The sequence below is a fragment of the Lynx canadensis genome, chromosome B2 (genome assembly GCF_007474595.2).
Source record: "Lynx canadensis isolate LIC74 chromosome B2, mLynCan4.pri.v2, whole genome shotgun sequence".
Lineage (NCBI taxonomy): Eukaryota > Metazoa > Chordata > Mammalia > Carnivora > Felidae > Lynx > Lynx canadensis.
In genome coordinates, this window is record NC_044307.1 from 117,179,143 (window position 1) to 117,191,479 (window position 12,337).

The 12,337-nt window shown below is 35.6% G+C and overlaps 1 protein-coding gene across 1 annotated transcript in view; it reads left to right on the forward strand.

Annotated features, from left to right (window-relative positions):
- The window catches only part of LAMA2 (laminin subunit alpha 2), a 615,841-nt gene that overhangs the window by 237,431 nt on the left and 366,073 nt on the right, over positions 1-12,337 (forward strand). The window contains 3 exon segments of the mRNA XM_030316311.1: positions 3,879-4,058; positions 6,990-7,079; positions 8,430-8,547. Coding sequence (XP_030172171.1) covers positions 3,879-4,058; positions 6,990-7,079; positions 8,430-8,547 — 388 coding nt within the window.

Genomic DNA, 12,337 nt, shown 5'->3' on the forward strand with positions numbered 1-12,337 from the left:
TTCTTTGACCACAGCTATAGATAGCTAATCTCATCCAGCACCTATGGATTTTATTGTTCTATCTCCTGGGATCACCTCACTCTCAAGTTGTTGTACTTATTTCATTGGCACACTTAAAGACTAGTAATAAAAATGGGATTTTAAGGGCACCTGGGTGGCACAGTTGATTGAGTTTCCAACTCTTGATTTTGGCTCAGGTCATGATCCCAAGGTCATAGGATCAAGCCCTACATTGGGCTCTGTGTTGAGTGTGGAGCTTGCTTAAGATTCTCTCTCTCACCATTTGCCCCCTCTCTCCTGCTTGCCCTCTCTCTCTCTCTCTCTCTCTCTCTCAAATAAAAAATATGAAAGAAAATGGGATTTTAAAATATATGAAGAGGTGCTACTCATTTCAAAGTTTCTGATAATTACTAATCATCTTTAATGATAATTCTCCCACCTATCCATTCAGTCAATAAACTTGTATCATTGGGGAACATATTAGGATTGTAGTTCTTCCAGAAATCTAAAACAACTGTAGTAATATAAATAGAAAAACATAATAATAAGGGACAAGTATCCATACTAGAATTGATTAATTGCTGCAAAAAACTATTTTTAAGTTGTATTCTAATCATAAAGGCAAAAACACTATCAAAGCACAGAGGTCTTATCCATCTGCAAAGGAGATGTGATTTAAAGAGTATGCTTACACTAATAAGAACAGAATTAATTTAGATGGGTAGAGTATAATATTGATTTAGACATTTGGTCATAAACAAAGATATTTCTCATGGTTTTTAAAAAATTTTTATTTATCTGTGCAAACTAATTTCAAAGAAGAGTATAATTTTAAAATCTAGAAAGCCGGCTGTTAATCAGGCTGATATTTTCAGTTGGAATGAATTCCTCTGACAGCATGAACATACACTCTCCAACATGTCTGTAATGGAAATCATTTCAGAAGATACCAGACTGCCACAGGCTTCCCACGGCCTCGCAGCAAGACAGCGGTGGTCTTAAGGACTGACACTTTTCATCTTTTTGAAGATAGACACCCTCCAGTTGTCGCCCCACAGGAGATCAGGAAGTATGCTAAGCTTTCCAGTGGACTTGGAATTACACAGCAAAGTGCCAGTGGAAATATCCTATCTAATATTATGATTTATTTTGAAGGAGAGTGGGAAAAAAAAAGATAGAAGGAAGCTGCACACAACATGGCCAAACAGCTGGCTGGTTTTATGTCCCAGAAACAGCTTGGGACTAACTATACTCACAAGATCTCTTGGCAGAGTGGCTTGATGAAAATACCGAAGCTGTGAGGAGAAATGTTCTTTTGCCGAAATCTTTATGTTGCTATCATATGGTTTATTAACCTAAATGAGAGCATGTGCACCATTTTTTTAAAGTTCCTGTATGTTTAAATGAGGAACTGACTGATTCCATATACAGTACAAATATGGTTCCCATAGCATTAACACCAAATAAAATTTAATAATTTTAATCCTGGACATGTGGTGATTTTCTCTTTTATTTCAAGGAGCACTTTTAGAAGCAATAAAAAGAGTTTGATAAGATACAAATTTAAGCATGAATTCAAGGGCACTGGTGATTTTTTGGATGCCAAAATCTCTAAGGGTAACTAATTTTCATTGCTTCATGTGTCTATTTATTCATTCTTTACACTTAATTGATAACATTCATAAGTCACACAGACAACTTAATTTTAAACGTATTGCTGGCTCACCTGCTAGGTGCCAGAACTGTGGAATATACAAGACCTACTTAAATCTTTTAGAACTTCCTACATTAGAGGGAGAGTATTCAGTATTTTGAGATTCAGTGTTTTGGAAGATTTTGCATTCTATCAGCCTCAAATGTGTTGATTAAGTGAATTTATTCTCTACTAAGTATCGAAGGTAGACTCAAATAGCTAGGACATTTCATATTTTTCTCATGAGCCATTTTGAATTTATTCTTTGTGGCATCAGAATTAGTTTCTCATCCAGAGTTTGCTATATTTATTTTTCTAGTGATTCGGTAGTTTATTGGCAGTCAGTTTGTAAAAGCTCTCGGGGATTATCTAAATGCAGGATGTTAGGAATGGAAACATATCATTGCCTCCCCTGTCAAAAAACATAATTAACACACATGATTTATCATCTTGCAAAAGTGGATGAAAATTCCTGTGGGTGACCCCAAGTCACAGTTTCCCAGTGTATGTACAGACTGTTGTGTTCTGGGACAACCCTCAGACCAGCACAGACTCTTCTCACATCCCAGTCTTCTTAGCTTCCTGTGTGTGTGTGTGTATGTGTGTGTGCATGTGTGTGTGTGTGTGTGTGTGTGTGTGTATGTTTTCTGTCCAAAACCTATGAATCAATTTCAAGTTTCTTGAATAATTTCTATTTGATTTATTGTATAGGGAATAATAATGCATTTACAAAGTACAGAAAACGTGAAGTACTGTACTTCTTGAGTATATTGAGAGTTTCTTCATTTCTTTGTATGGTGCACATAATTCATTATGTAGATGTAGAACTTATTTAACCAGTCGTACATTATTGATGGTAATTAGATTGTTTGCAGTCTTTTGCTATTACAATAAAATGCCATATACATATATATAATATATGTAGGATATTTTCCCATAAGTGGAATTTCTAGGTCAAAACTCTAGGCTTTTGTAGTGTTGATAGTTATTCCTGAATTCACCTTCATAGTGGTTTGTGCCATTTACACTCACACCTGTAAGTGTTTGAGAATGCCTGTATCTCTTTAGTCTTGCCATCAGAGAGTATTAAACGTATTTTTAGGTTTCAACAACATGAAAAAATGGGAAAAGTTTTTTGTTGTGTTTTAAATTAGCTGCTGTTATTATGAGTGAAGTCCATTGACTTATCGAAAGCTTAACAGCCAGTAATATTTCCTTTTCTTGGAATAGTCCCTTACATCTTTTGGGTTTTTGTGTTAGTTGTTGATCTTTCTTTCTTGCTGATTTACAGAAGCTCTTCAGATATTAGGGAAATCATTTTTTTTATCTGTAATAGGAGTACTTTTGGTTTTGTTAGTTTTCCCTCATTACAATTCTCTATCCCGAGATCCCTGTGAGAGAATGTGGGCTTTGTGCACCTTTAGGAGGTATTCTTTGCTAATTTCTCCAATTTTTATATGATTAGATTTTGTTTTTTCTGGTGTCAATTGTGCTAATTGTTTTCCTAAAAAATTTACTGTTCCATCCAGGTTTTAATGTATTTTCATAGAGTGTATTTTTCATAGACTATGTTAAATCTTTGGTAATTTTTTCTCTGTCTGATCTATCAATTTCTAAAAAAAAATAAAAAAACAACCTATTGAAATCTCTCACTGTGACTGTAGATTTGTCTAGTTTCCTTGTAATGTGTCGATTTTCACTGTATATATTTTAAGGCTGTATAATTAGATAGTTTCAATTTTGGAATTTAAGTTCCTGATGGGTTCCTGTTTTATCCGATATTTTGTAACTTTTTTTTAAATCAAGTTTTCTGGTTTCCTACTATATACCAGATTCTGAAATAATTTTAGCACATAATAAGTTTCAGAAAAAAATGATCGACTTAAGATTTTATGGAAATCCTAGGAAAATCAAGTAGATGCCATGCCTTGGAACAAAAGAAAATTGGGAATCACAGTATATAGAGAACACTTAAAATATAAACAAATGAATTGCTTATACAAGTATTAAAAGGTCCGTAAACTTCCTCAATTACTTTACTAGATTCCAGGGAGTAAATATGAACCTGTGTCTGCCTAATTGAGAGAAGTGAAGCTTAATTTTATTCTTCCGAGAAAAATCAGAAAAAGCCAGATATTTTATTTTTGGTAACTTTCCTTGTTAAATAATTTCCCATATTGTGTAGATACACATCTCTTTGATCAATGGGAGACCAAGTGCCGATGACCCTTCTCCTGAACTGCTGGAATTCACCTCCGCTCGCTATATTCGCCTGAGATTTCAGAGAATCCGCACCCTGAATGCCGACTTGATGATGTTTGCTCACAAAGACCCAAGAGAAATTGACCCGATTGTCACACGAAGAGTAAGTTATGAGGAATCATATTGCAGCCTGTAAATGATATTTTTTTACTGTTAATCAGTTAATTTTTAAATAATTTAACAAGGTATCTTTAATATTGATTTGTAGGAGTGGTTTGTTGCTAGACTAAAATGCAGCATAACCATCCTTGGTTCAAATCCAAACTCTGTCACTTATTAGATATGTAACATTTATCAAACTCTTAACATTTTTAACCTTTCATTTCCTCATTTGTAAAATGGAGATTATAATACCTAGTTCGTAATCTTATTTTCGAAGACTAAATTAGTTTTGTCACTGTAGGTATCTGTTCTACTATTATAATTGGCCCTGGGGAACTATTGTAGGAAGTGCAGCGGCTTTGAAACATTTTTGGCCACAACCCACACTAACAATTAAATTTTATATCACAACTCAGTCCGCACACATGCACATGCACATGCACATACACATTACAATATATCTGACACTTTAATGTGAATAGAATTAGCTGGTGGTATTATGGAAATGCAGATTCTGATTCAGTAGGTCTAGGGCAGAGTTGAGAAAGAATAATTCTAGCAAGTTCTTAGGTGATGTGAGTGTTGCTGTTCTGTGGACCATTTTGCCCATTCAAATAATTGAACTTTATGTTTCATTGAGTCACAAGCTATAGTTTAAAAAAAACACTACTGTAGGGGAAAACAGATTGTTTACACTGTTTTATTTTCTTTTATAAATAGAACATCAGAAAACAACAACAACAACAGAAATGACGGCATCCCTTTTAATAGCTCTTTGAAAACAGGAGCTCACAGAAAGGCTGTTTTCCAGTGTTAAGCTGGAATGTGTGGATTATGACATACATGATCAGTCCAGATCCTATGAGTAATAATTGTGTTTCCTCCTACCTACTCCTCACCACATTCACTGGTTTATGTCGCACTCCTTATAGGTGGCTACACAACTAGGACATTATTACCAATTCAGCTCTAAGTCCATAAAGAAAATCCATGCTAACAGAATATCTACTATATGACTGGAGGTGAAGGTGGAAATAGGATTGTAGAGGGAAAGTAAGATGGTAAGACACAGCACTTAGTTCTAGAATGATGCACTTAGTTCTAAAAGGCCTGACTATTGCCACAAGTTACAAATTGCTGAACCAGCACACTAAATATTGAACGGCAGCACTTTTCACAGTTCATGAATACCCCTCATATATATTTTCTTCTCATTACTTAACTTACACCTCACCACTCCATCATCACAGAAATAACTTTTAAAGTTTGATTATCCCCATACAACACATGTTGGATGTTTTAGTGCCCTGTACTTTCCAAACCTGAAACAATTTTCCCTTGCATAATATTGCAGCATATTGTAAATTATCTTATGCAGAAGTAATCATTATTTTTCTGCAACGTGTAGATTCTTTGCTTGTTTAAAAAATCATGTTTAATTATAATTTTGGCACGACTTGAAAATATACAGTGAGGAAGACTGAGTAATTCTGAAGTGAAATTTAATCTTTTCCGACAGTATATCTAACAGAGAAAAAAAATCAATGTAAATAAATATGTTCCTTTTATCATCTTTTGCAGAAGGCAGAGTGGGGGTTGGGAGGCACATCTATTATTTATAACTTCATTGTGCAAGAGCCTTTAAAATAGTGCAGTAAAATGCAACATATAAATAAGTCCTTTGAAAGTACTCAAGTTCAGTAAACACTACGTATAAATTTAAATATATAAAAATAGGATATTGAATTTCAGCTCCTCTTCATGACTCAAAAGTGAAGCACTATGCGTTTATATTTAAAAACAGATTTCTTAGTTTTAAAAGCATCTACCAAAGTACTGTATCAGCTTTCTGAGCAAATATCCCTGTTCATATCTGTATTATTAAGTGATGAAGTTAGTGAGAAGCAGACTTTTACATTACCTAAACTTCTAGCAAGTTTTATTTCAAGGTCAAGGTCTAGGTATATGAAGTAATAGAAGTAACAAAAATATTACAAAGGATACTCTATGTAAACAACAAAGAGAAAAAGAAAAAAAGAAGTAAATGGAAAAATGGAATTTGTAGTTAGGAAACTCAGATTTGTGTTTACCTACTTATTCTTGCTGGGTTCTTTTAATGTGAATGATTGGAATAGTAGGACTATCTACCACTGAGATAGTTACCTAGATTCTATAAGATAATGTGAAATACTCTCACAATTATGAAATGTTATATGCATATTAGTTAAAAATTTTAAATAGCCTAGTACTATAGTTATAAATTATCTTTAAAAATAGCCAGGTAGATTAAAACAATTAAAAACATAGACCTATATTAATTTCAGATAAGAAAGTAATCACATGGACATTTTAACATAATAATGAAAAAAGCAAATGTTGCACTCATAGAAATTACTCCTTAAAGTTTGTTAAATCAATCCTGTACTTCATTACCTTCTATTTCATCTTAATGTGGTTAAGACATATTTTGTTCTGAGCATGATTTCCTCTAAGTATGTTGAGTTTCTTCAAATCCGTCAAGTGAAACAGTCCACATGTGACTAATGATCACCGAGTTTCCTATTATGGCAATAAAGGAGATTTTCTTTCACAAAACTACATAAACCCATTTTTATGAGGAATTATTGTACTTACCACCTCCCCCCCAACCCTGGCATAACAGCTTGCTGTCAAATAATAAATACTCCAGCATAGACTTTGTACGTCTGTGGGAAAGAAATTTTAAAAAGGGCCGCCAAACATACATGAGAGGCATTCTTTCTCTGGGCTATGATAACAGTTACTTGATAACTTTTGTGAGCCCTCTGTCCTTCTCTCTTGCTTCCAACGAAAGATAAAAGCAGAAAGTCAAGTTTTTAAGTGAATGTTCCCTTTTGTTACTTACACCTTGCAGTCAGCTTAACGGGATTTCTCCCTGGATTGCTTTTTGCAGTATTACTACTCGGTCAAGGATATTTCGGTCGGAGGGATGTGCATCTGCTACGGTCATGCCAGGGCTTGTCCACTTGATCCAGTGACAAATGTATGTATATTTATAGGATGCTTAGCAAAATGAAACTCTCAACTGTAAAATGCTTCATGAGACACTTTGCCGATAGGGATGCTGTGAATGGGAGTCAGGTCCCCACTTAGGCGGTGTAACAGAGAGTCATGCCAGAGTGAAATAGAGCCGGCAGTTAGGATGATAGACTTTGAAGTCAGCCATCACAGTGTCAAAAAACAGATTAGTTTTTTTTTTCCCAAAAAGTCTCCAAAACTGGTCTATCTATTTTGAAACCTCTCTATCTGTGACAGCCTGCTGTATGATTTAGGTTTAAAGAACGCCTGCCATCAATCAACCAGACCATTTCTTTTAAAGGTTTTCATCAAAAAAAATTAATGCAAACATGAAAACCGTGCATGGAAGTAAATATGAATGGCCGTGGAACAGGGGGCTAAGGTGGGGCAGGAGCAATACAGAGAGGGATTGAAGAATGTATTCAAGAGTGTGATGGAACTGCCAGGTCAGAAAACGCTAAAATGCTCTTGGCTTGGATTGAGTAAGTACAACCTCAAAAGATGAATGAACATCTATTTTTCTCAGTCATAAGCTGGCGAAATGCAAAATCATCTATTATATATTATATGGAAGAAACATATAGAGTAGTAAGATCAGTGAACATAGTTACCTATGTATAGTTTTTTTTTTTTTTCCTTCTAAAACTGTAATACAAATGGTATTTCTCTCAAAGCTGGTTTTCTACTGCATCACAGTGTTACTTGCTAGGGAAGGTTCAAATGCCCTGGCATATTTTTCTGGCAAGGTTGTGGTACGGCTTTTCTGCAGGTGTGGGTGTTGTTGATCATGTGAACTGATGGGCAGTGTTTCCCAAGCTGTGTGAGCCCACAAGGCAGCCTTACAGGACCAGTTCCACATGATGAATTGAGACTGTACTCAGAACACACACAGGAAGGAGATTCAGTCCTGGGACATTAGCTTTCTATGATGCCCTTTGATGCCTATGAACCTATTCTCCTCTTCCCACACCCCCCAAATGTTAACAGTACTTTGCATCCCAAACCAGAAAACCTGTAGATCTCAGGAATCATAGAAGGGGTTTTAGTCTTCAAGACCATTCTCAATTGGGCCTCTCTGCTCTCTTCTAAACCTGAGCCCAGTGATTCCAGTACTAGCCTGAACCTCCTTAGGCTGGTGTTGATCAAATATATCCACTCCCAAGTCTGGCACCTCTTTCCAGACTGACAGGAGTTTCACATTTTGGTACATGGTCTCAAAGTTTTCTTTTCTCTTCTTTCTATCTTTTGGGAAAAACCCTTCATTTATGGCTCTCAAAATTATTAAAATTATGCTTTGCCCCCAATTTCTGACCAGAAATCCCGCTGTGAATGTGAGCATAATACATGTGGGGATAGCTGTGATCAGTGCTGTCCAGGATTCCATCAGAAACCTTGGAGAGCTGGCACTTTTCTGACTAAAACTGAATGCGAAGGTATGTTCCTGAGAATTCAGCAATTTATGTGGTTCTTCCTTTTCTGGTATGCAGGTAATATAGACACGTGGTGATTTTAGGTAAGTGCCTGTTTCCAGTTTAGATATTTTATCTAGGGCGATAGCTGGTAGGCTCCTTGCCCTGCTGTTTTAGTTCCTCAGTTTTTGTTTGTTTGTTTGTTTGTTTTTTAATTTGACGAAACTTACCAAATGCCTATGACTTCACCACTGTGTGGACATAATGAGAAATAGATAAAAGCATAGTAAAAGCATAGTGTACACTTACCATCATCAGGATAGATCTCTAGCTTATCCACACACATATACACACCCCTCCATGATTGACCTTGAACAATGTGGAGGTTAGGAAGCTGACACCCCACACAACCAAAAATTTTTGTATAACTGAATCTCCAGAAACTTGATAATGAATAGCCTACTTGATCAGAAACCTTACCAATAACACAATTAACACATATTTGGTATGGTATATGTATTATATACTCCATTCTTACAATATTATCTAACCTGTTCTTAAATTTTTTTTTTGTATTTCTAGGCTATATGGCTCATTTGTGAATATTTTCAAATTGTCACAAATTTCCAAAAACAAAAATTCCAATATATTTCACTGAAAAAAATACACATATAAGTAGACCCATGCAGTTCAAATCCATATTGTTCAAGGGTCAACTATGTACACACACACACACACACACACACATACATACACACATACACATGCACACACGCAAACACACACACACTCCTCAAAATGCAAATAAGCATTCAGCAAAACCTACAGTCTATGGGGACTAGTTTTCTAAATGTGTTTATATGTTTACAAAATGATTCTGGAACCAGTATAGCTCCAGCTTTTTCTGCCTTCTTCCTTTGTAGCTCCCCGCCCTAGTAAATAGCTTTTGAATACCAATCATCTAGTAAATGGAGAAAAACCAAAGGGGAGAGATTATACCTTACTGGTTAGACCTATATTATTACCTAAAAAACAAAACAAAACAAACAAAACCACTCTGGTTCATTAGTTACACCTCTTAAAGGGTGATGTTTGGGTGCAGTAGCTGGGAAGAATATGAGAATAAAAGGTAACAGAGAAGACAAGGAAACAAATTCATAGAAATAGAATATTTATTTTAATAGTAATAATAAATATTTTAAATGTATGGTTTCTCATTAGTAACAGTATAAAATACTAGAATTAGAAATGGCACCAGTGAATCATTAGCATAAACTATGCTGTAGCAATTATGGGACAGTGACAACCAAGAAAAAAGCCAGTAATGAAAAATAGTAAAACTGTCTGTGCAAACATGTGTCAACAAATATTCATTAATACTTTAATATTATCACTTTTGAAGGTAATCCATATGTCTAGGTTTTATTCAGAAGGGAAATACCCAAGAACTGTAACACATGACTTTTAGCCTAATACTGCCAACTGGCCGGTGACAGGGATGCTAGAGAAACCTGTGTTTCTGGAAATCTGCACAGGCCAAGATGGGACCTAAAAACAAAGACTTGTGCTGAGCTATAAATCTAAACCATCCATGAAGCCCAATTCAATTGAATTCAAATATTAATATCTTAGTGAGTCCTAACCACATGTTTTCAGTTCCATAGGTATACAACGCCCCCCAAACAGGCTTGGTAGACCGTTAAGCTAATACCAACTTTGTATTTTTATAGAAAAAAAAAAAAACTTTACCATAATGTATCATGTATCAGACATAGTAGGTCCTTAAAACTATTGAATCATAGTAAACTTTAATCATAAAATTCCCTAACCATAAAATTTTAAGATTCCGCATATACTATCCATGTCTTGAGTCCCTCCATTTTCTGTACTCGCCTTTTTTTGCATTTTGATTTGTGTCGCCCTGCTTGTGAAGATATTTTAGTTTAGAAATCACCCATCTTTACTGAATTATATCTGCAGAAATGTGCCACCACCACCCACTGTGGTAAAAGGGGCATCCTGTGGCCCAGCCATTGTTTACTTCATGCATCCCCTCCCCCATTCCTTGACAGCCCTCGGATTCTCCACATCTTCTCCCCATGAGAGCAGACATTCATCCCTAAGAGTGAATTTAAGTGAAATACCACTCGTAGTCTCAAACTTCTTTAAATTTAATCATGTTCCTCTTCTGTTGGTGGAATTAAAGCAATCACAAGAAGGGGTAGCACGGGAGAGGGATTCTTCCTGTTGCCCCTGACATTCTCTTGCACAGTTATAACTACATAATGTTAGATGGTTCTGTAAAATCCTTTACCCCTCCCCACTTGTGTATATATGTTTAAACAAGAAAACAAAAAGTGTAGCTTAAATTTGGTAGCAGCAGGGATGGACAAAGCAACACAAAAGCAGATTGCCGCTTGTTACATTTTTTAAATAGTGGCTGTCTGAAACAATAACCTTTTTGTTGTGGGACAGATGGGAGGTGGTATTTCCAAGCTTAAAAAAATGTTTCTCTTTTTTCCCTACAAATTAACAATAGGAGTCCAAATCACAAAACCTCGCATAGATACCATGTTTTTAGTAATGTGTGCGTTCCTAAAAGCTGATATGAAAAATTTTCTTTTCCAAGTTGAACCATGCTCCAATCACCTTAATATGCAGAAAAATCCTTCGGTAACGTGACAAATCCTTCTAAAAGATGAATAATTACCTACTAATTCATTTGAGTTTGATTTGGATTTTCATCAATCTGGCTCATTTGAAGCAGGATATATCTTTAGAGAGCAAAGAATATTTCTTCCATTGCTAAGCCTGAGCTAAAGACTGTTTCCATCACGTGTCTTTGACGTTCTGTGAAATAGCAAACTGCTGATGGCAGAGTGAAAAATTGCTCTTTGTGAGTAGGTACTATCCGCATTCTCTGAGGCTATAAATGGGGAGCTGCACCGGTGGGGGGCCATTTAAACAGCAACCAGGGCTGTAGGCAGAGGGCCCTTGCTGCATGGCATGTGAAAAGCAGGACTCCCAAACATCAGTGTTTTACCTACACTGGCTCATGTTTACAAATGCTAAATCTAAATGACGTGAGAATGGATTTACATTCCTCCATATTTCCCTCTACTTACACTGGAAGCAGAGTCTTGACCGTTTCTTCCAATATATTGTTACAACAGGATTTGTAAGAATTCTTGTGTATTGTCTGAAAGATATAAAACTGCTTATAATGCCTAGTGATTTATATTTATGACTATAGGTTCCCTATAATAAAGTTTGAAAACTTTCCACCAGTATGGCAAGAAAACTCCGTTCTAAATCAAGAGTCAACAGACTGGAGAAGGTATTTGCTACAAACATGACAAGGATATAATATTCTTACCATATTAAGACAGCTTCTTCTATAGAATAAGAAAGAAGAAAATTCAATACAGTGGTTAAAAATGGGCAAAGATTAGAACAGGGATTCCTCAGGAAAAGAAAAGACTTATAACCCTACAGAGGTTATCCCACTTATTCATAATTAAAGAAATACCAATTAAAACAATGAAAATACTCTTTTTAACTCATCAAAGTGTTCATTTATTTGCTCAACAAATACTCAAATGTTTGCTATGTCCAGGAACTGACCTAAGAGGGTTGATTGTACGTAGTGTTGGTAAGGCTATGGTTAAACAGTTTATCATGTATGTTGAACAGAGAGTAATTTGGCAGCATTTTTGGAGGGACATTTTTTCAAGTTAATTGAAGTTAAAATTGGCCTAGAAATGATACTTGTAGGCACTTAGTCTATATATGTAGTCTATGGCTCAGGCATTCC